General features: G+C 29.4%; 1 protein-coding gene across 1 annotated transcript in view; it reads right to left on the bottom strand.

Moving 5' to 3' along the window:
- LOC124530461 overlaps window positions 1–15,251 on the bottom strand; it is a 15,857-nt gene extending 606 nt beyond the window's left edge. Inside the window, exons 1-4 of the mRNA XM_047104635.1 lie at window positions 15,059–15,251; window positions 991–1,165; window positions 410–626; window positions 7–40 (exon numbers count right to left, since the gene is read on the bottom strand). Of these exons, the coding sequence (XP_046960591.1) occupies window positions 7–40; window positions 410–626; window positions 991–1,165; window positions 15,059–15,088 (456 nt within the window). The 5' untranslated portion in view covers window positions 15,089–15,251. The remainder of the gene's footprint in view (window positions 1–6; window positions 41–409; window positions 627–990; window positions 1,166–15,058) is intronic.
- Window positions 15,252–26,379: the final 11,128 nt, after the last annotated feature.

Raw genomic sequence — 26,379 nt, forward strand, 5'->3', positions numbered from 1 at the left:
TGGTACTATCTGTCCAGGTATCTTGCTGGGTTCCATGGAACTGGAATTGGAAAAAAATAAAATCAAATAAACATTTACTTCGAATTATTTTCGTGTGGTATTTATATGATTAAGATATGAGTATGAATATTTGATATAGAGTTTATATTATTTATTTTTAATCAAGTAAGACTTAAGAGCTTTAACGATGCTTATGCTGCAAATAAGTAATGACAGAAAGAGAGTTCAAGATCTGTGATCTTTCAGTAAACATCACGTTTAGCTAACTAATGTTCTTAAGTAAGTTCGTTAATGACTTAAAGCAAAATATTAATTAATATAAGTGACACACAATATGTGTGTATTTTGTCATAATAATAATGTTAATTCTTATCATTGAAATTTTAAAACGTTAAGTTTATTATCTTACTTTTCGTCGTATTCGTGATTCGCATCTGGGAAAACTTCGACAGGTTTTTCGGGTTCGACAACTCGATAGCCGTGGCTGTCAGCGACGTAGTGCGTGACGCGTAGGTATCCGTCGGGGTCGACGTATCCGTAGCAACCGTATGTGACACCGTCTGGTCCTCGGTTCTCGTGGTGGAACTGACCGTTTGGACCGACGTCGTAACCAAATCCATAAGCATCTGTAATTAATCGTAAAAAGTCAAAGCGATAGTGTATCTTAACAGTTGTAGTTAGCTACTAGTTAGCTATAAACATACTGTCGCCCGCGACTTTGCCCTCGTTTAAGGGTGTTGGTTGTCATGTCTTAGGCAAAAAAGTAGCCTATGTCCTTCCTCGGAGTTCAATTTTGCTTCATACCAAATTTCATCAATTTCGGTTTAGTCGTTTGGTCGTAAAAGAGTGACAGACAGACAGGGTTACTTTTGACATTTATAACATAAAGATTTAAATAATATTTAGCGCCTGTGGTTTTCAAAAAGCAATCTGTCTGACTAGTGTATTTTTTTAAAGAATTTTAAAGTGTGAAAATAAAATCATACTAACTGGTATCATAATTGGTTTCGTAATATTGTTTTTTCTCTTCGTCTTCGATGTCAACTACGATTTCTTTCTGGTTATCTCCATAATTGCCGTACTCTCGTGCTTCTTGAGCGTCAGCTTGAATTAATGCTCTTGTTGCGGCTGCGTCCTCGCTGGCCTTCGTGATGACCAGTGAAGCCTGAAAAATAAATAATAATAAATAAATATAAATAAATATTGGACAACATCACATACATTACTCTGATGCCATTGTAAGTAGCTAAAGCTCTTGTATTATGGTAAAGCAGAAGTAACGACGGTACCACAAACACCCAAACCCAAGACAACACAGAAAACTAATAAATTTTCTACATTGACTGGGCCGGGAATCGAACCCGAGACCTCGGAATGGCTTACCCATGAAAACCAATGTACACACAACTCGACCAAGGAAGTCGTAGAAAAATATGTCATATAAAAAAAATGTTATATAGCATTAAATGTAATAAGAGAAATCAACTTATATTTGAGCAACATGGTAGAATAATTAGAAATGTAAATATATAAATAAATTAAAGTGAAAGTAATCTGTATTTTGTTTAATTACTGATCCTCATGGATTTTTATATTGACACGTTGAACCTCGGGCTATAAACAAAATATTAATAAAAAACCAACCAGCAATATTCTTTAACGCTTACAATATCGAAATTTAAAATTACTTAATAAAAGACCAATATGACATTTAAATTTAACTTTTAAATCATAACTATTAACAGAACAGATACACTTTGTGTTTATACATAGATGTATATACCTTTTAAATACGCATTATACTGTGTGAGTACAACATTAATATAAGTGCGTTGCCTAAATATAAAATAGACGTTTACAAAATATGACGAAGTATGTAGGTTTATTTTACGTCATTTAATATTACATTATTTTGAAAGTCAAAGATTATGATGGAATGGATTAGGAAATATTGAATCAGTAGAATAAGTATCAATGGGTTTAAATATTTCTATGTAACGACGGTCTTATCTCACGAGACAATGCGGTGTTTGAGCAAAATGTTTCGCATACATATATGATTATTAAATGGAATCAATTGTTGAATACAAATAGCTTAATAAAAGTGTAGGGTATAGTATGTTAATATACGAGAAGCGGATTTTTTATTTGTTCCCATGGAGTTAAAATCCATAGTAAGTGTGCGAATTATGGCGTAATCATATTATGTAAATTTAATTTTATATTATACTTGAAAATGTTCAATGTTTATTTTGAAATGTATTCAAATCCTTATATTTTTTTATTTACATTTGAATCGTCATTTAACAACATAATTTCAATATAAAGTTACCATTGGATGTAAATATTCTTCACACGTCAAGCATCTCGGCGCTTACTACTTCACTTTAATCAAGTATTACTTAATATTTATGAAGCATAAAATAAACGAACACTAGTCACATAAATATTTTTCATAATAGGCTAGAAACACATTCATTGATAGAGATACAGTAAAAGTGAGTCTTGTGTAGTTAAATATATTACTTTGACACTATTTCTAAAATACAAATTGCGTATTAACGCTAGTTGTGCGTGTTTGTTACTATGTTCTGGTATTTATACACGGTGACAAGTTTGTAGTGCTAGATTATTAAAAATTATTGCATACGTTTCATATCTATGTCGATTCAAATGTTGTCTTATTCATATTTATCATTTGAAATTTCGTAAGAAAATCTGTTGGTCGTATTTCTTATGTACATATATCAGGAACGGATTTCGGAGAGATCGACAAGGATTTCGGAGAGATCGGACCAGCCTCAGGGCCTCTACAATTTGATATATTTTTATAGATGAGTAAAAAAAGATGCGATCACAAGGGGATTAAATCTTTTACATTTACAATGTAATTTGTTAGAACATTCAAAACATCATTGAAAATGTGTTATAATAGCCTCGCCTAAATTAAAAATGATAAGCTTTTGGTTCTCGCCCTCATATAAATGTATGCCAACTAATACTGTATAGTAGGACACAAATTAGATGTAGCATCGGAAAATGCAATGGAATGAAATTAAAACCGATTACTGCCGATTTACACGACCAATAGAAATAGCTCCCTATCGCGCCATTCGACGCTATTCGTCGCTATAGATTCACGCGTCAGAGAAAGCAAGTGCATATAAATCCACGCGTCAAATTGACGAATATATTAGGTCATATGATATTACAATTTATTACGTTTATGCAAAGATCATATTCGCATGAGAAATAAATATTGATAGTTTGGTATAGCGTGCTCAATTCGGATGTGATCGGTTTTACGAATATTGCCGATGCGACATCTAAGTTGTGTCATACTGTACGTGATAATCTCTATTCTCTTTACATTCGTTTCAAATTAAACAAAGTATTCATAAGATTAATTGCCGGTGGTCTCATCCTATGCTCAATGGCGGACAATATATCCACTTACACTAACTTTATTAGTTCTGTGTATGTTCCGACATTAACTTGTATGGACGTTATAAAAACCTTTCTAGATTTTTTTAAGTCGAAATGTTTCATTCAATGTAATTGGCTAGTAACAGCCTGTGTATGTGGCGTTGGATCCTTTTGTATTAAGAAGTTTTGTAGCTCATTAAATTGTGATGTTCTTAAATCGTTTAGTTTGTCTTTGTACACAAAGGGGCAGAATTTTGTCCGACATGTTAAGAACTATGCAATGTCGTTCATCGTTAAGCGTATTTTTTTTTTATAATGTTGGCAACAATTAAACGTAACAAATCAAATATTGTCTATCGTCACGATGCTATTATATATTATGAGTACAGATTTAGTTATTAGGGTTAAACTACTTAAAGTGTATTACAAAATAAATAAAATGTGTTATGTACTTATATTTTTTGTTGTAGTTTATCATACTTAATCATTTAATAAAAATTATAATACAGTTGAATGTTTACTACATAATAAAGATTCAATTGTTTAATAATGATATATATGATTTAATTGTGTGATATATTAAAAAAAAGGAAAAACATCATATGAATATGTATGTTCTTTGTATTATTTTTTTTCTAATTCTTCGTAAAAGATCCACATTTTGAGGGAAACTAACAATCTTTTACTTACGCTTTGTGTATAAAAATAAACAAATTTTCACATTAAAACTATAGTGAATATAAATAGAATTTAATGAATTCAAACATCATCTTGAGTTAATTAAAAAAAAAAAAAAGAATGAAAGGAATTTTAATATAAAATAAAAGAATAAAAATACAAGTGCTCATTTGCCATTTTGAAGCCTAACCTTTGTTTATCTAATAGCAATCAATTGCAAAACTGTCAAGGAGTTCGTACCGTCAGCCAGTAAATATCAAATGTGAGTTTGTTGCTGTATGACGTTAAATCAAATATGTATTCGTTTAATAATTTTCGTTTGAGCCATCATAATACTAAACATATTTCAGCATTAATACTATGAAATGTACAATTTTAATTATAAAATGATAAATGAACAACATTTTTTTATTCTATTTATTTTGTTAATTCAATTTAGTGTATTAAATTAATATTGAGGTAAAAATATTTTTATCAGTGAAATTGCATGTGATGTGATGATCCATCGAGATTTGTTTAAAACATGTTAAGATTTAACAGAAAGATAAAGGCTGGTCTCAACTCTCAACGAGCAGAATAATATTGCTGTTTTTAGGACTTTCCCTGTTCCCTATTAATTAAATTTCGTAATAACTTATTTATATGTACATACATAGGCCGCAGGAAGTTGGTAACATTTGTACACACTTTCAAAAAGTATATCGAAGTTGCGCGTTCCTGATTTATTAATTTTACTTTGAAAGAACATCAATAAGAATTGAATCATCATTTTGAATATTTAATTCTTATTTATTATTTATATACAAGCTTGTTTTTGTATGTACATAAAAAATAACCAATGTTAAAAGTAAGTTTTATTTATTTGATATTTTAAAAATATCCTTCTCTGATATGTCATAATTTAGTTGTATTATATCAACATATTAGGCGTGTAGACATAAAATATTTAGAAATATCTCAAGTTTACAAGTTATGTAAGCAGTGCATAAGTTACTAGGTTTCTGATACACATTTGCATAGAAGATATTCCATTTAATCTACACGTTCGTAATGCTATACCATGATTTAATAGATTTTTTCACCGTTAAGATTTATATTTATAGTTATCCTTTCTTTGTATATGTGTTGACAGTGATATTAAATATATAAGAAATAGTTTATTTTATGTTGTTATATTTATAACACAAAATCACATATATCAAATAGTGGCAATTAATACTATTGATATTAAAAAAATAATAAAATTACTGTACCGTAGTAAATAATTAAAATAAAAAATATTATTTCGTATATATTTTAAAAATATAACCAGATTTTTTACGTATATCAAGAACAATTGTTACATTATAAATTTGTTGGAACGGATTACTAAAGGGAATTTCGGTCAGGTCAATCACGAACGAAGTATCATCGTCGTGTAAAGGATAGGTTTTAAATTCTGTCCACGCGCGGTTTATATTTTAGCAATGTCCATGGTGTTCGTGACCGTAACCTCACTATTTACAACAATCAACATACCGTCTTAAGTTTCAGGATCACGTACGAGACAAGGATCAAGAAAAAATATGTTTTGATCCTCAAACCGGACGTGTGAGCATTTGAAAAAAGCACTCGTGTCCAAATCTTGAACTTTGCCAAAATATATATGACATAGAAACGTCAAGAATCTGTTTCTAAATGACTTGGCACGATGATATCGCACTTAAGCAATCGCCGGAGTGACAAAGATTCTTGTTTCGTGTTTACCAAGAGGTTCTCGTGATTGGTACATTTGAATGGGTAATGTTAATGATGCGCTTTGTGGATATTTTCTTTACATTGTTTGTGATAGTAGGAATCTTAGATATTTATGATCTTGTTTATAATTATAATACTTGTATTTGACGTTAATCGTTAACAAATATCTAGGGCATTTTATAAATGTAAATATTTCTTATTCTAAGTATTAATGTAAATGTAAAAAATATTGTATTCGCAATACGGCTTCTTACGAATAAACTGTTTTTTGGTTACATTAAAGCGAGTTTTAGTAGAACACGTCGATCTTGAAGATCGTGAGTTCAGATCCGGAAAGCACTAAAATTTCACGTTTTTAATAATTTATCTAATATCATGACGAAATCTGCTTATGTACAAATAAATTATTATACATAGTTTTTGTCAACGATTTTTCTTACTATGTAACAAAAATATGCCATCAATCTACCCAACAGTTACAGTACAGTAACAGCCTGTAAATTTCCCACTACTGAGATAAGGCCTCCTCTTCCATTAAGGGAAGGGTTTGGAACATATTCCACCACTCCGTTCCAATGCGGGTTGGTGGAATGCACATGTGGCAAAATTTCGATTTAGTCAGTTTTATTCAAAATGAATTTTAAAACCTTATTTCCTAATTTTCTACAATAACTAATGAATAATTCCAGCTCTGAGAACGAGTCATTTGTAAAAAGTTGAAAACTTATCTTACTTAAATAGTATTAGTCGGGAAATGCAATGTGTTTTATGTGTTGTAATGCCATATGAATCAGGTGAAATCCTCGTATATTCACACTTTTTGGTTTGCAATACATATTGTAAATATTCTTGTTTTTTGAAATTCTAAAAAGAAATTGTCAATTGAACATAATTTCTGAACATTTATGCTCACAGCGGTTTACTAGTCACATAGATGTGTAGTATGAGATCCGGTTGAATAATTACATCATAATGCAATATTACTGCAATAAACACAGTCGGCAAGATGTCGCGTAATTTCTACGTTTTTATTGGCAAGTACTCTATGCGATTCTATTAAAGATCTAATGTGACTTGAATACCCTTGTTCATTGCCATTTAACGTTTATCTAGTACCTTAATGCTTGTTAGATGCACAACCTGTCTCCTAACCTCCATTTGTGCAATGTTTATATGAAGTTTTAAATTTTTATAAAGAGTTCGATAAGAATGCATTGTAAGATAGAGAATTAATGATCATTGATTCATGATGCCCTAGTACTTTTTTTTTATAAAAATAAAATTTTAAAACGATTTCCTTATTTTTTTTGTAAAGGAAAATATAAACCGTGGGTTTTAAACGGTAGTAAACATCAAGGCCTTTATAAACATTCTCGTTCGAAGCTCGTTCCTAAAATATTATCGATTAGACCTTCCATTAATTATCATCGTCTTTCGTCATCTGTTATTGTATTCGTTGTTGTTAAATAAAGGTTATACTTGACAACTTATTTTAAAGACCTTTTTTTTAATTTATTGAATTTTGACGCAATCCTCATTCTAAAATTCTTGTTTCAAAAAGTAGGTTTTTGTTGCCATGCATTAAAAAAGATGTATATTATATGACATGATAGAATTATTAGTTGATCTCAAAATCGATACTGTACTTGTCGGCTATTGCGTTTGGAAAATGATTAAGTATTGTTAATATTATGTACAAAGAGTTCTTATTAAAAAGTAATATTTAAAATAGTTAGTTTTTCAATACTAATTACCAAATTAGTAATCGCAGAATTTGACCAGTCATTCAATGAAAACTCATTTTTAGTGAGTATAACAATGGGAGATAGGATCCGATCTATCTTTCACGTCTTTTGGATTACTTTTGAGCTTGAATTTGGGTGATAAATGAAAAAAAAAAAAATGTGTGCCAAAAATTCCGTAACTTTGCAGCATGAAATACATCAATATGAGTTATTATTGTTGTGTCAAGGTGCGGTAGGTGACGCCAGCGACTTATGTCATACACTCTCCTATGTTTGGACGGCAATTTAGACGTTAAGTGACTGCTAAAACCGGTGAAGGTCGCCTGCATCCGGCTGTCTATAAATTTTTCAACTTCGGAACTGCAGTTGTGAAAGTGAACATCGCTTAATGATATCTGTAATTATTGTATTGTTAACAGATCATTAATTGTCACGGACAAATCGTCAATCAATTTTCGATTATATATAAGGGCCTCTATCTTATAACACAATATGTATGACTTAAAATAACATCACATTTAATTATATTTGCAACCTTCATGTTGGTAATAAGTAGCGTTATGTTTTATGCATGACTTCAACGAAACTTTTAAACCTTAATAAGACATGGTGTTAGAGCCATCAAAATACTTTCTAAAAATAAATTCCGTACATTTTTACGGGAGATGTTCAAACTCAGGTAAGCACCTATTTCATAATTTCATGTTCTTAATTTAGGATCTCGCCTTTTGCCCGACGGTGAAATAGCCTGCATCCGTGCAGCATGGTAAAATGAAAAAAAAAAACGTTTCAAACCTGTAGGCCTTTTTTAAAATTATTTATTAACAATTTTAAACCGCAGCCCGATATTTAGCAATATTACGTATCTTTTGTTCGTTTCTCCGGCCTAATTAACTAATTATATTGTTAATTTTTTTTTACTTCACAACTTAACTCGTTGACCTATAATTTTACTCGTATGTATTAGTAGGTAGGCAGCATTCGAATGAAACTTGCTTTGCACAATACGGCTGGTTTTAAATTAGTCTTAGTAGTAGCCCTTTTGTTAAAAAAGGGCTTGGGAAAGTACTTAACCTAATTTCTTATATATATTTACGGGTTGGACGCAAAGGACTTTGTCCATTTTGAATTTAATTCTATTTTTATAATATGGGTTTTCTTTTACAAAATTTAGTTAAAACAGTATTTCTGCCAGGGTATTAGGTTTTTCTAAAGCAATCCTTACCACCTAGAGCTCCTATTAGCTACACTTATGCTCGCACGAAGTCGAGGCCTGTAGTGAGTTTATAATAATGCCATTTAATGCCAGTGTTGTAATTGTAAACAAACTTTAGTCAATGTTGTTAGCATATCAAATATCTCCTGCATTCTTATTATATTTACAGTGTGTTGGTAATGAAATAAGCAGCAATCTTGAGACATTCATGAGTCGAGGTTGACTTGGCTATTTAAAAAAAAAACACTTGGCTCGTGGTTTCGATGCATTAAAGGTCCTATATTACGCAATTACAATAGTCATCATTAAACGATTCCGTATGCTTGTGCTTATACAGAAATACATACGATTTGTATGTATGTTTGGCTTATCCTTACTAATCTGTTATACTTTCGTGTCTTAACTAGAGAAATTTTGTATAAACTTTTTAGAAGTTCAGAAAATGACTTCTTCCCACGTCCTTAAACGCACGAAGTCGAGTCCAGCGACTAGTTAAACTCTATATTTTTTTTAATTTAGTTATTAAAATTCATGATATTAAGAGTAATATAATTTAAATACACGTTATATAAGGAAACCGTCATTAAAATTTTAATTACCGTTTGTTACTTAATTTTAACATTCACAATTAAAATTTGGTTCATCACATCTAACATTTTCTTTTTTTTTTTTAGATGTACAATCGGTATTTCATCATGTCATTGAATAGGTTACGAATGTCGTGAGAAATAGACAGATTGCCCAAGCTGGAATCACGATAGTGTTAAAATATAGCATCTTTTTCGAATCGAATCATGTCGAATAACTAGGTTTAAAAAAAGAATTATAACAAGGAGGTTTTATAACGATGAGGAAGTTTTTTGTTATTGACCTTGACTCTTCCGTGATTGGGTCTACTATTGCTCATTTATAAAATCATAATCTCGTTCGTTATATTGTATTCTAAATTCATTAATGAAGTAAGACGTTCGATACTTTTTTTTTGTCATAATTAAACCACTAAAATATTATTTTTTTTATTATAAAAATAATACGTTAAATGAATAAGATAATTATTATAGATACAGATTTTTGGATTGGTAACAAAGTTTATCGAGTTTAATGTTACGTATTTTCCATTAACATCAAGTACCTACTCGCAAACAAAGGTGCATAAAGCATGGCTATAAATAACTCCAATACTAAAAGACGTTTATGAAAAAATACATTTCAGGCTAGTTCTAATTTATGGCAAAATTTAAAGTAAAAGTATAGTCAAACTACAATAACTCCATAAATGTATGTAGCATTATTAAAGAGCACTGACATATAACCCTTATTTTGCGGGCCTTTAAAATATATCACATTGATTAGTCATGAAATATTGAATAGTTATTTAAATAATATTAGTTTCATTGTAAGTAGATTACAATTGAAAATGGCCCTGAATAAAAGTTTATTTCGCAATCATGACTTGTAACAAAATAAAAATAATCTATTTAAGAATATTAAATGAGGTAGTACTGAATGCCTTAGCGGAATACGGTAGCGAGTTCAATAGGTTTGTCAAAATTATTTGCCATTTGACATGTGTATTTGTTTGGGTAATAATAACAAAAAACAATAACATTCATAATTAGAATGAATTTCCTCAAAATTTAAATTAGTCAAAAGGTCGTATCGGCCGCGTCAGTCGCATCTTTAAAGATATTACGTCATTAGTCGTACAGCCGCGTTGCCTGTCAGAGGTGAGCCGGTCCTATCCTCAACCTTTAAACTATTCTAATCTCATACAAGTGAGCCGTTAACACATGTCTCATTCACATTTTATACGCTGAACCGGATCAATTCGTTTTTAGTAATAAGAGGTTTTTACTTCTTCTTTAACAAAAATAGACGTGACTCATACATTCTCACCACTTTGAATTTTGCTAAATATTTCGACTGTCTCGTAAAATAATTTAATATTAACCGGATTAAATTAATGTCATTTTTTTTCGTATGTTTCGTCTGTGTTCTGAGTATACATTTCAAAAGATCCGAATATTAATTGAACCGATTGCAAGATTCGTTGTAGTTTACCAATGTAGGAAAAAATGATAAATATTTTATGAGCTATTCATTCGAAATTCGGTTAGGTAATCGGTCAACTTTCGTGATATCATAATGCAAATAACTAGTTTCCAATTATGGCTTGAACCCTTAATCTTGTATCCTAGCGAGGGAGCTGGAGTTCATTTATTCTCTTTAATTTATTTAGACATTTGAGTTGAGAAGGTTTACTAATTAGCCGCTGGGATTCGATTAACTACAAATATTTTTAAAAGGTTGTATGTGGTAGTATATAAGGGCTATAATCCAAAACTAATAGTCCAGTTCTAAAAGAAATTTCACAATACGAGATGCACCTGTACAGTATAAATTGCACCCGTGCGAAACCCGGTTGGGTCGTTAGTCTTGAACTACGTAACCCCAATGACACACATTTCTGTCTTGCTAACACCTACAACTTACTAATAGAAATATGGATTAAAAAATATCTCTAAGTTAACTAAGAAACATAGGTAACATTGCAATATTTCAATTATCATATTATATTAAGCCGTGTCTACCCACGGATATGTCTACCGCATACTGTTTATATCGTACTACTTCTAAACTTTGTTATCGGTAATATCTCACTGCCTAAAGACGTAAAACCCATAACGGAATCTTAATTACGATGTTTTATTAAGATAATCCATTGTCAAGATCAGTTATGCCAAATTTTAGTTTTGTTCCGCCCACCGAATCAAGCTGTTTGACGCAATGATTGACAGTACAATGAGCAAGTCCAAAGACTCGTACATCAGTCCATTGAAAGACACCAGACGATGTCAATGTCCTGTTATGTTCGTCATCCTTGCATCACCGATGGTCATAACAGGTTGCAATATTAATAAACGGCATAATAAGAGAAATTTAATGTTGCACAATGCACTATTGAATTTTCAACTTATTAAAATTTATCATTGTCATAATCTGTAGACTGTAGATTCGTTTTTGTTTAACGATTTGGCAATTACGATGTTTTCGTATATGAATTGAAATTGAATAGGAGAATTGTTACGATATTACGGAACCAGTAGTCATTCATTAATTTGACTATTAAAACGTGCAGTTTGGGTGTTACGATTCGTTTAAGTCTGTTAAAATATGTACGCATCACTTTTAGAATTTATTTTGCATGTTTGATTTCAACCATGTATATATTTTTATAAAATATATATGTAATTTTAATACAGACATGTTGATTATATTTTTTATATTTAACATTATGTGTATTTGATACTTTAAAAACCTTGAAGAAAACACGTTTAGATATAGAGGTGAATAAAAAGAATTTTCATATAAAACAATAATTGTCAGAATATGTTGAAATATGTTTATATATAAAGTCTTTTTTATAATAATATACATTATTAGTTATATACTTTTACATCCGCTAAGTAACGACTGAAAGGTTTGAGACAAAACAGGTTCGGTTTTGTAGATTGAGCTGATTTTTTAATGTCTTATAACCTGATATAATCTTTAAAAGTAAATTTCTTAATGACTCTATACATTTATATAAACTTACGTACACCGAGTCTGGGAATAAGTATATCTCGCAAACGCTAAGCTACGTAAAAGACACGTGTAAATATTTTCTGTTTTTTTCTTTTTTTTATATTGACAAAAGATTAATTTAAATAAATGATATATTTTCATTTTATATTCTTATTTTTGAGAATTCTACGCTTTAGATGAATTTATTTAAATATTTTTCATAATATTAAAACTTATTTACATAAATACAAATTTAATTTGTGATTATGAACTTAATGAAACAGCTTTGTATCATATAGTCACATACGCATATAATGAAGATTATAATATATGTAGGAAGGTTTGTAATATATGTACAATATGTGGGTTGTCATATTGCCATATGGGTTTCTTATCGGAAGTAATATTAAACATTAAAACGGTAAAAAAAATAAACAAAATTTTACTGAAGAAGGTCATTCAACTCAAAATAAAATAATAAAGATTATGATCTTGTTTATTATTTTTCTAATAATGTAATCGATCTATTAAATCTAGATTACAAATGAAATGATTTTTAGCTTGTTATTGTAATACTATTTCAAGTAATCTGATATTAAGAACTTATGACCTTTTTAACAATCAAATAAATTTAAATATTATTTTTTAATATGACATAATGGTTTGAATTTATAATTAAACCCAAGTCCAAGGAAATCTAGTCATCATTAAATGGTTAGAAGGATCTTTTGTTGTCTCATTATTTTGTCTGATTCGATATGTATAAGCCTTTATGTATTGTAATTAAAAAATAACGATTGTATTATTAGGAACACTTAAATTCTTATAGAACTTATAAGTATTCATATGTCATTATGACTGTTCAATTGCAAAGTGATTTGAAGATGAAGTTCTTCCAAGATGTATGTTTTTTTATCACAGCATATCAAATGCACTCAAAAATCAAAATCAAATATTCCATATTCAAGTAGGCTCACTAAGCAAAAGCAGGCTCAAACTTACTGTCAATTGTCACGTTAGTGTTGAATTAAATGTAAAGCTTCCACCAAACGTCATATTTACCGAGGTTAAAATATTTGGTGAATGAGATTCAAATAATTAATTATACTTTTAAGTTAATTTTGACTTATCAACTCTACACTCTATATACGTAAATTATATACAATTTGACTCTATATCTAGCCTTATTGCATTCAATATTTCTTTACCAAAGCGTAAAAATAAATTTAAAAAAACATTTTGTAAGAACTGGAGTAAGAAGCAACTGACGTGAAATTGATGTTGTGATTTTATGTCTGTTGTATTGTCATGTTCAAAAATTTATTTTTTATCCCTTTTTATCGCATGATATTAAATACTACTTGAAAAAGGAGGTCCGATATTTAATTTCAACTTGAATTAACAATAAAGATTCTATTGTTACAACCAAATTCGAATTTAGATTTAATCCTGTAACACGACGATTCAAAAGTGCTATTTTGAGTCTACTTGAATGAAGAATATCTTTGCGTAGTAAAAGTATATATTTAAACGATTTGTATATTCTATACTTGTATATAAATGTTTCAGCATTGGTTTAAATTGTAATATGCATTATATATGTAGAAAATTTATAAAGCTACAACTCTTTTCGTTTTAGAAGTCACGATTGAATTGAAGTTGTTTTTTTATGTAACATAAGCATGTAAAGTGTTTTGTGGGTTCGGTTTGATTTATTGCAGGCGAGGAATGAAGTTTTGGGATAGCACAAATTATTTTCATATGATATGTAAAGCGACTGCTTGTTTAAACTGCGGACTGCATGGCTCGCATATTTCATGAAAAAAAAAATCTTAAAAACAACGTAGAAAATTGATAAGGTTTGCCTTAAGAAGTCACTTTTAACGGTAATTTTTAAATTTTAACGAACTCCACTTTATTAATATCAAATATGTAACGTGCACATTATATTCAAATCCTTTGACTGAAAACATAATTAAAAAAAAAAAAAAACTTCATAGTAAGTTCGGCGAATTGTTTTGAACAATTACATTATGGTTAAATTCTACTGAACTAATTATAACATTCGTATATAAATCACATTGTAAATTTAATTCGTTTATAACTTTATTACGTTTTACATAAAGCAATCATAACTTCCTCAACGATTTCGATGTAAACTTTTTCAATTAAAACGTGTAAGAACGATCATTTCATGAATAAGACTTTTTAATGGATAGCGCTTTTTATATAAGATTGTATTTATAAGATAACTTAGTTGTAACTTAAATGTATGAATTAACTTAGGGCGCTAAGTTATAGCTAAGTATGACTCAAACATCGCTTATATCTCGAAAAGGTCAAGGTCGCCATAGAAATTACCGCGGTTTCAATTCGATAATAAATATATCAAACAGGCAATATTAACTGATATTTATTTTTGAATTTATTATTCACTTGATAGTTTTTATGATACATTTATATGTACGTATTTACATTATATTATATATATTAATATTACTTTTTTTAATTATTATATGGTGTTTTGTATTATAATTGTAATATTTTATTTTAAAAAAATATTGAAGTTATATCTAATTTAGAAAAATAGTTTTAAGTGTATTTTTTAATAAATAATTTAATCGTTAAATAATAATATATAAAAAAGATTACTTCTCTTTTTTATATTAACTATATGTAATAAACTTACCAAGAGGTAAAATAGGATTCCCGGCGTCATGGCACGGGAGATGGCCGTTCGGGCCTCAGCACTGTCTTGCTCCAGTAATACAACACAAGGTAAAGCCTCTACAGAGCCGGCTAAGCTCTGATCGTGCTAAAAGTCGCTAACATGCCCCGCTCTCCAGCGGATGGCTTTTAAAACTAAATTGTGCAAACTCGAAGATGCGCCTCTTATATTACCTCTTACGTTAACGTCGAATACCGCAACGTATTTGGCATATAGGTGTTTTTCCATGTGTGGGTTTATTTTGGCGACCAAACCTTAGCACGTGTGCGTGATGGTGACATGTGATAACGACTTGTATCTATGTATGTATGTGTCAGATGATATCAGTATCCTTTTAACATAGATTCAATTCTAAGCTTCTTAATTATGATGACATAGAGAACATTTTAATCGATATTTTTTTATTACTGGCCAGTATCAATTTTATTTTATCTAATTGGATTTGTACCGAGTATTTTATTTTTTAAATAAACGCCTCTTTTTAAGGTTGTACTGGCTGAATATATAAATATATTCTAAGCCTTGTGTGTAAGTTCTCAAAGAAAATTTCTAGTAAAGGGCAAAAAGAGGTTATTTAAAAAAATCCGAAGGTAATTTTGACAGCAGTACTGAATATTGCATGAAAGATTATTTGTAAGCCGCTTAACAAAGTCTAATATCAAGTTATTTCTTGGAGGTATTTAAGTACGTCTATTGTGTATTTTTTGTATTGAAATTTGTGCTATTATTGGTAAAGAATTATACTTTCTTTATATTTAAAAAACAAACGATAAATCTTTTTTTATGAAGTAGGTTAATAAACCTATTAAAATGTATTCTATTTACACTTTTCGGTTACAAGACATTAAATTAAAATATTTTAACGATTATAAACAGCAAAATATTATTTGTAGAATCACATTATTAATACATGGTATTTGAGCGTGGAAAATTACTCTACTTAAATATAGTACTTTTGATAAATTGTATGACATATTTGCAAAAACATAGTACATAGAAACAATGTATAAATGATTTATTAGTGTAAAAACCGTTAATACTGAATTCGAAAATCGAACAAGATTTGAATTAAACATTATATTGTTTTCTTATTGAAATACAAATTATATTAACATAATGTTGATCTTACACTTTAGTGATTTATTAATTATTTTAAAAGCTCATGTTTTATTAATGATCTTTTCGCTAACTGACATGTTTACACATTATTAAAGTGTCTTCTGTATCCGATAATACCTCAACATTTTGTTGAACCAATAGTCGAGCGTCAAAACATATCCCATTTGTGCAGTAAAGGCCATATTATTATAGACGGCACTTTTCATGTAGGTGCAGAATCTGTTATCTATTCTTTATAAATTCTTCATAGGTATGTGTGTAATCTTTGAACGAATTTATGAGGAGTAAAGGACTCAAAAGCTTTTTATCCTGTTAATTTTTTTGAGATTCTGTATAACAAAGTCAGTACAGTTATGTTGAAAAGTATTTAGTAGATTATAAAATGGTGATTAAAATGTCATCTTCGGTGAATTAAATATTTTCGTTACATTGTGACAGAATATCAAAATTCATTGATTTTGCATATGCGATTAACACGCTTTCCTAGAGATCACAGATCATTGGAGTTATTGGCACAAGACTATATATTTTCTTAATTCAACAACTGTTTGATGCAAATGTTTTAATGGTTATGTTTGTTGCTTTTTAGATATAATTATAATGTATAAGGAATGACGTGGTCCGACAGTATTTTTAGTTTCTTTTTTTTTAATTATTTTCTTCCCACAACAAAGCAACGATTTTTCTCGAATAGTTTATTTTTCGGAAAAGGATTTACTAGAACACATATCAAAATCATAATATCGAAATATAACAAGAAAATTTTATAAACTGCACATAAAGAAAATCATAATACTTATTTGTTTAAATGTAAAGCTATTAAAACAATATATTTTTCTCAAAAACATCTAATATATAAATAAATTGTCAATATCTATAAATATTTTTGTTACAATTAAAAATCACATTTAAATGGACATTCACCTCGATGAAACATTCGTCGTGTTTCTCATAATGACGATAACAGGATTATAATAAATAGTTCTATTGAACCTATATTCGTTGGAAATGGGAATTCGAAACGATTCGACGCACATATATTTATGTTATTACTAATGGTAAACTCTATATAGAATTAGTATTCAATACCTACGTCTTACCGGATATATATAAAATAGAGTCATTGGTTGACAACACTTAATAATATAATTTAAAATTACACATAATATCATGAATGATTAAGAAAAAGTAATTTAAGTCATTTTATAAAGTAGGGTAATATTTTTGCTTGTAAAATTAAAGTGTCGTTGTATATTTGAAATGAAATAAATTTAAAAGATTTAGTTGCGAATAAAAGCTAATCGAAACGCCAGTCAGTGAAGCGTTTCAACTAAAACATGGAAACGTAAAATATTTATAATTTATTGACGTGGGATTTTTATTAAATGTGAAATTGAACTTCGTGGGCGGTTTTAAGCACAACATGCAGATAAGTAAACTTTAACATGTTGTAATAGTTTATTTTTTACTACTAAGAGAAAAAGTGTTCTCTGAAAGTAATGGCCACCTCTCCTTTTTAAGGAAAAACTTGATAGGTTTCTCCATCGTAACGCTGTCATTGAGAATGTACATGTGGTAGATTCTCTTTCCCCACGTACAACCTGCATCTACATCGTGTTCTCTTTTACCCAAATCACGAAAGGATTTATAAGTACATTACAATTTATGCACATGAAAGCAGTGGTGCTTGTTCCGGGTTTGAACTCAGAATTATCGGTAATGCTTTACTTCTTGTCTGGGCTAAAAATGTATATAGATATAATTATGAAATGTTTATAGTATATCAGTTGTTCAATATATAATTTTCATTACTTCGGCGCATTGGCCTTTGGTAACCGATGAATAGTTTTTGATTTTGAAGAAAGAAGAAAATAATTTTTGTTTGTCTGGAATAAACGATATACAAATTAGGTTCATTGACACACTGTCGAAAAATAATATTTATTAGGTACAATAAAGGATTGCATTATTATAATAATAAAAAAAAACTTAACTAAAGTAAGAAGTTAATATTGGCTTTGTATAGAGCATTAAAAATAGTCGTAAACGCTTGTAAAGTAAAATAAAAACTGAAAAGCTTTAAACTTTCTTATAACTACAAACAGATAGGAGGATTTGTACATAGTCGTGTCGTTGTTCACAGTAAGCTCACACGTCATCGAACAAATAAAATATACATATATATCAGATTTATAAAGATTTTAGTGTGCATATATTTTTCAAAACATATTAAGGCCAGTAGAAAATAGATTTTTATTATAAAATGTTAACGTACATATTTATGAACAGAAAGAACTAACATATTGAATTGAAAGCATGAGGGAAAGCTTTGTTGAGTTAACCAGTGTGTGCCCGCGAAGATTCCTAGATCAAAAAAAGCAACATTGATTGATTGATTGAAGTTTCTTAATATAAACGTTAAAAAAACCTTTTGTTTTAAATTTCATTGTAATTCGCTTCACATTGTTAATTCAATTCGCATTGTTAATTCATATCGCGAATATTGTTAATGAAATGCAAATTAAAACAAACATTAAATACTAAAATAATGAATAAACTGTATCATTTTAATTATAAATTCAATTCAACTATATAATATAAATTTATAATGACAAAAACTTAAATTACATTTGAAATCAAGCTCAAAATGAAATCAATTTGAGGAAATTCCTCATAAATTACCAAAATAACATGATATTTAATTAAATAATCCTTATATATTTATTAATATTGCAGTAACATGTCTGTCGTTGCATTACCGTATACATACAAAAACAAGCAGTCAATCCTACATGCAGTCGTATTTAGGACAGTACCTGATTTCATGCGTGCGTTGGGGATGATTACTACTATATTATATTTGAAATAAAACATACTTTTTTATTTTAAGCCAACTTATTCAATAGTCAAGAATATTATTGATTAATATTTTGCGTTAGAGTAATGGACTCGTACATGTATGTAATTTTTTATTGTAAGGAAGTATTGACTACAATAAATATAAATGAACTCCTTAATGATATCAAATTCTTAAAGTAAATTAAAATGATTACTTTAAATAATAAAGGTCTTAAGCCAGTCGCAATTATCCAAGCCGTCTTCTCTTGTTTATTTTTCTTATACCGAATCGCATCGATTTAATTGGTAATACTAAAATAATACCTTAAAATAACCTCGTTCGGTTGAGTAATACTGTAATGTTTATTTTAGTTTCGAGAGATAAAGATAGCGGTATTGGATAAAGATGCAGAATTCGTGTTGCTTTCCATTCTTCGAAGACAACGGGAGGGACAGGAATTGCGAGATCGGATTTAAAGTGGATTTTTTTTCCTTATAATCATTAGGTTCGTTGACCGTGCCACTGGACGAGCTCGATCGTTTTACTGCCTACATACTGACATCAACATGATATATGCTCCGCCTTTTAAGCGATAAATACTGGCGAATAAGCCGCTTCAGCCGCTGTTTTAATTTCGACATAAAAATAATTAAATTTAAAGGAGGTTATATTATCACGATAACAAGCTCCGAATGAGAATTAGAAACGTATTATCCTCATCCTTTGTTCAAATAAAGTATAGATTACTGCGCCCTATCTTTCTCGAAAGAGGCTTTTCGTTTATCCATCAATCATTTTTATCTTAATGCTTTATATAAAGGATGTATTAATAAGTGTTGTATTTTATAATTTGTAAGTTAACAAATGAAAGAATTTGAGAGCCAAGTTTGTGTCATAAGAAAATCGATGCTTACTTTTTTAATATTAAAGGAAAGTATGTTTTTATTTTTGTGTATATAATTGTCTCCTGATTGGTGGTGAAGAAAAGTATCGTATAGATGGTGTTGCATGAAAATCTTCTACATATGGAGCCTACATTGGTGTGGCGGATTAAGCCACGGCTTAACGCTCCCCTATCAGGAAAGAAGATCTTAAATCAGTAGTTGAACATTTATAGGGAGCTATATTTAGTAGCCTCCGTCATGTTACTAATCTGTCACATGAAATAAACTTGAACCGCCTAGAAGCGGCAAGAAGTTTCGGGTTTAATTTACATAGAATGAAATCTTATTATAATTTCGTTCTTTACGTATTCTTAGACTTAGCTTTCCGTAAAGTAATTTCGAACGTCGTACTAAAATTGCTAAGAGAAAACAAACATATTAAATTATTTTTTTCTAGATACCTATATCACATTTATAATTTTTTCGATCGATGATTTCGATAAGAAAATTATCGGATAATATTTTAAGTAAGTACCTTGGCGATCGGCCGTAGTACGTAGTAAGTAATTTTTTTTTTGTATAAATTGCTATAATTTTAATAAAGTTAAAATACAAAGCCTTGACTAAATGCACTAAATCGGTAGAACCATTTTCGAGATATACGAAATAAATTAATATATACATGAATAATTACATATACATAGTGGATGGTAGCTTTTCATCACTTTTCTTACCTGTAGATCATATAATATCTGCCATACAAGAACGGCTCATCAATAATGTGAGATATACAATATGTTTCTATGTTGTATATTTTATGTCAACGAAAATCAGCCGCGCTTATGTGGTGAACGTTCGCAAAATTCTAACGGATATTAAAAACTTTATATGTGGAAGATTTTTTCGATCACGAATATACGTAGATAGAAACGGTGTCCACTACCCACGGAAACTATTAATCGGTTTTATATAAACAACGAAATGTTGACAGGATCTTTATTTCGAATTATTTGTCGAACGATTTTTATTAGTCCTCTTTGTAAAAAAAGTTGCATAGTTATATTAATAAGACTGCAATTTAGAGCCGTAGTTTCATTATATTAGTAGATGTTTAAAATCACAACGTGTGCAGCTTGCCAAAAATTAAGTTTAGTATGGTTGAGTTCGTTCGTTACGGATAAAATGCTTGGAGCTGTACTAGTCATATTTATTACCTTTGTTCATTAGTATCCGACACTTATGCGTATAATATACTGGTGATACATGGTGAATAATATACCATACTATATCCCTACCGAAATTCACGGCGTTATAATCCGAGGTCCGGCTTCATGGAATGCACCTAAAAGCCTAAAATTCTTAAGATGGAGCATCCGTTTTAGGCTACCCAGTGAATAAATAATATATTTGTACGTATTTTGAAAACAATATTACGGAGTAAAGCCTTAATAGCTACCTCTTGAATTCCATTTGGGTAGCTCGTACAATTATAACAATTACATTAAATACAATGGCTATTATAATGAAATCTTATGTATAATGTTCGAAATACATAACTGAAATGGAATCAGTATTTCGCTCCGCTACGCGTAACTCTTAAGTTATCTGTACTAATAGACTAGAATATAATTACGATTGTTACCGTTTAGTAGACATTGTGTGTATGAATTCAGATACTCATCGTTTAAATATATTCATGGAAATGGAGAGGGCTTTTTCATCTTGTACATTGTATCTAAAGGCAAAATCCATTCAACTTACAATATGAATTAATCCAACAGAATTATAAAATAATTTGAATTATACGAATGAGATTAGAACTTGTTCCATTGAAAATTAAAAAAAAAATCTTAACGACTATTTCAGAAGTGGATTGGATCCTTGTTCTCAAAAACTGGATTAGAGTGACTCATTTCAACCAAAAATTTAATCAACATCTATAGATTTACGAATAAATTAATCCAGTTAAGGTTACAAGTATATATGTACATCATTAAAATTATATTTTTTACCTTAACAAAATTGTTTGAAAATGGGTTCAGTATATTGTATGTAATTTCCGTCTAATTGTTGTAGTTCAAAAACGGTTATTACACTTACGCTGGTAGCTTTGTAATCATATTAAACATTTGGCTTAAAATTAAGACTCGGTTGGCCGCACTACCGAGTACCCATATTGTATGAAACTTTATTCAGCCGCATTGCCGAAGATACGCCGGCTAATTCAGAAATGCAAAAGATTATAACATAAAAATCCAAAAAAATATATTTAAAGGTGTGATAAAATGCAACAACTTTATTTATCATTGATGATTATCGATAAAATAATATGATTATGAGTAATAATGAGGATTATCCAACATTATCAGCGTGGGCTTTTTCATTTGGGGACAATTTGGATATATGCGTGTAATCAAGCTGTCAGATTCAAATTGTGATATTTGCATACACATTGCTCAAGTTGCAAGTGACTGGAAACCCTTAAAGTTAATTTATAATTAAGAGAAAGGTCAAAGTTAATAACACTCGGACATAAAAACAATAAGACACACAAGAGGAGTCGATATAATAGAATAATAATATTAGTTAATTGAAATGTTATTTTGAATTACATTCGATTGATTTATGTCGTTTATAAACAGGGAAAAAGTTATTTTTTAATGTACCTTTACGTTTTTTAGGGAAATCTGCTGCGAATAAGGGTCAGGAGTAAATGTATGATGATGTCAGATAGTATAAAAGTAAGTAATCCATGTTGTATATTTATACGTGAAACGGTTCGTTTTTTGAATACAGAATCGGTTTTTAAAACAAACATTGCTAAAAAATTAACTTACGTTTAGGAATGTGCGAAACAGCTAGCAATGGAAAAAAACATCGAAAATGTTCCAAATTTAATTTTGACAATTGGAATGTCTTACGACTTTTCTTTTGGTCGGGTAGCATGGAAGAAAAAATCACTCATAAGTATCGTCGCAAGCTATGATGGTAATTAAGTAATAATTGTATCACATTTGTAGTAGAAGTACGATGTTAGATAAACAATTCTCTGGTCATTTGAGAACATGTAAATATAGACGAAGGTCAAGGAAGGGTTTCGAATACGAACAAGCATTATTGAATTAATGAATCGCATGTTAGGTAAAGGAAAACATTGTGATGTACACGTGGAAAAATATTCTGAAACCTATCAAACAACAGAGGAGTGGCGTCGAACAATATAATTTTAAGATTTTTATTGGAAAAGAATCCTTATGAAAACAACCCATCCATAGATGGCTCTATGGATGGGTTGTTTTTATGCTAATGTTAGATAAAGTTTTGTTGGCATTTGATTGATTGCTGCTGAGCAAACAGTCTGTGAAAAGTGCTTGAAAATACTATGATTTATTGTGTTGCTATTGTTAAAATTATTTGCTTAATGGTTTTCAGTCAGACCAAGAAAACAACAAAAAAAAGTTTCACCTATGTTTTCGAGACTGATGTTATAGTTCACTATATATTATAATAAAGAATAATAATTTCATTCAAGATCTTTTGTATCGTCTGTTTACTAAATTTAAAAGTAAAGTTACAATCGGATCCGAACGCATATTTCTTTCGATAAAAGGATTATTTTTGTAATAGTAAAAAATCAACTGTACCAAAATACTAAAATTAATACCAGGAAATGTAATGCCTTTTGGAGAAGTTATTGTTTTAATATTATGATACAATATAGAAAGTAATAATAGCTCACAAAGCACAAAAATATAAAGGTAAGCGTGATATAGTTCAAGACCTACATACTATCCTACCTTTTGTATTTATTTGTTTTTTTTTTACAAAAAAATATGAAGTTTTTATCAAAATTTATGTTTTTTATAATAAAATTAGGTACATGATATACGCGTAATTAGACCTATAATAATACACAATTAACTTGTTCACATTCCAATTATAAATAAAATAAATAAATTTTACTAAAACTATTATGTAATACCACTGTTTATTCGTTTCTAAAAAAATGATCATTTTAGTTTGTATGTATAAATAAAGTATATTCTATAAAAATATACTTTATTTATTTATAACAAAATTATCACAATAACGCAACTTGCTAAAATGGTCTAATTAATTAACAACGAACTGTCTATAATATTATGTATTCCATCCAACTTGACGTATTTTTGTGGGTACTGTGATCTTCGTATTTACGTGTTAATTGTGTAAATGTGTAGGAATTTAGACATCCGCGTTATGAAAAGGTATTATTACATAGTACATAACAAAGTCGCTTACTTCTGTCTGTCCCTATGTATGCTAAGATCTTTAAAATTATGCAAAGGATTTTGATGCATTTTTTTGAATAGATAGAGTGATTCGAGAGGAAGGTTTCTGTATATAATACATGGACAAAATAGTAAAGAAACATTGATAACTTTAGAAGTTTCTAATGTGATGTCGTAAGTAAACAAATTCCGTAATATATTCAGTAGGTATTGCACCCGGGCGAAGCCGTGGTGTTGCTAGTATTATATAAATAAATATAAAATATGGACATTGTACATTTCTCGTATTACCAAGTCTATAAAGGTGGGACTTTTGTTGAATGTTAGTTAGTTAAAACGTTGGGTAAATATACTCCGAACTAACTTTCGTCAAGGGACGGTCGTCGAGCGAAAATGTTCTATGTATATTTCTGATATTATTCTTTGTCCGTAAAATAATATAGGAATAAGATTATTTTGTTTATTAGATTCATACAAAAAATATGAATAGGAGGATTTATGACATCAAATTTCTACTTTCACGATTATCATATGATATATTATAATGTTGTGTTAAATATTTTGTGTTGGTAAGTTTACGTAGTCAGGCAAAAAAAAATATTGGTCCGTCTGTTAAGTGTATTTAGTTGGTTTTGCTGTGTCATTTTTTTAATTTTATTCAGTCATGTCAAGATAAACAAATGAAGATATTTAAATAAAAGTATGAAACAAAGACATGATGTGGTGATTATATTATAATACTTTGTACCTCATTATGAAAAAAAAAACAATTTGTTTGGAAAGAATTCCGTTGAAAATCGACATTAAATTTTTCTTTCCATTTTTCCATTATTGGCCACAATATTATTGATAGGGATTTTTTTTTTGCATTTTTAATGATATGCTTGTGTAAATTTTGAGCTATATGTGAATAATTGAGAACCTATGTGAGAAAGTGCTGAGTTTTTTTCGCCGGTTCTTCTCAGGTCAGGGTATTTTCTTTTCTGAACCAGTGGTACTGTATTAATTGTCCATCAGAAAGAAAGTATAATACTTCTATATTGCATAAAGCAATTTGAGTTTGAGTTTGAGTCTATCATACTTTTTGTCCTATTTGACAAGATTTAATGGTACGAACAGATAATAATAACTTATATAAATAAAATTTTAACAAAAAGAAAAACCGACTTCAAACAAAACAGTATTTTAAAACAAATTAAAATGCACAAAAAGTATTAAAAATAATTGCATATTTAACACATTTTTGAGAGTCCTCCTAGGTAAAATGAAATGAAAAATATTAGACTACTTAAAAGTCGATTTACGATTATATAAAGTAGTTATAGTTATTGTTATATTTGGAGCCGGTGTCAGCCACAGGCACACGCTTCAACAATCAAAAGAAAGAAGCCATACGAGCCTCGTGATTGACCCAGTATAATATCGTATAAAAGGTAATTTGTAAGAAACATTTCTTGAAGTATTCTCGTATTGTTTTTTGATAGGTATAGTATAGGGTTGGCTGACACCGACTCCAAATATAGCAATAATTATAACTACATTATATAATCGTAAATCGACTTTTAAGTAGTCTAATATTTTTCATTTCATTTTACCTAGGAGGACTCTCAAAAATGTGTTAAATATGCAATTATTTTTAATACTTTTTTGTGCATTTTAATTTGTTTTAAAATACTGTTTTGTTTGAAGTCGGTTTTTCTTTTTGTTAAAATTTTATTTATTTTTTGATTTTAAGTGAAGCTGATGTAGACTAATATTTTTTTCTTAATATGAATAGATTAAGCGTGCCGTTTATATGAATCAGAAACTACTACAGGGACAATTTCAAAAGAAACTTTCGAATAAAGCAAAAATAGACTTTCGAAAATGCGGCTTTAATACGTCATGCGGCATAAACTACAAGGTACCACCCTCGAATGAGCTGTAATCGACCTCAGTAAAAAATCTTTGCAAAAGAGCTATTCGTATGCTATGTCGTACATCATATGACATCACATCATATACACAAAATTTGATTAAAGACAGAAAGAAATTCTGCCCCAAATCGCACCCTAACTGTAAGCCGTTTAGGAGTTCCGTCAATACGTAGTATAAAACAAAGTCGCTTTCTCTGTCCCTATATCTTTAAAACTACGCAACGGATTTTGATCCGGTTTTTTTTAATAGATA

The sequence above is a fragment of the Vanessa cardui genome, chromosome 6 (assembly GCF_905220365.1).
Source record: "Vanessa cardui chromosome 6, ilVanCard2.1, whole genome shotgun sequence".
Classification (NCBI taxonomy): domain Eukaryota; kingdom Metazoa; phylum Arthropoda; class Insecta; order Lepidoptera; family Nymphalidae; genus Vanessa; species Vanessa cardui.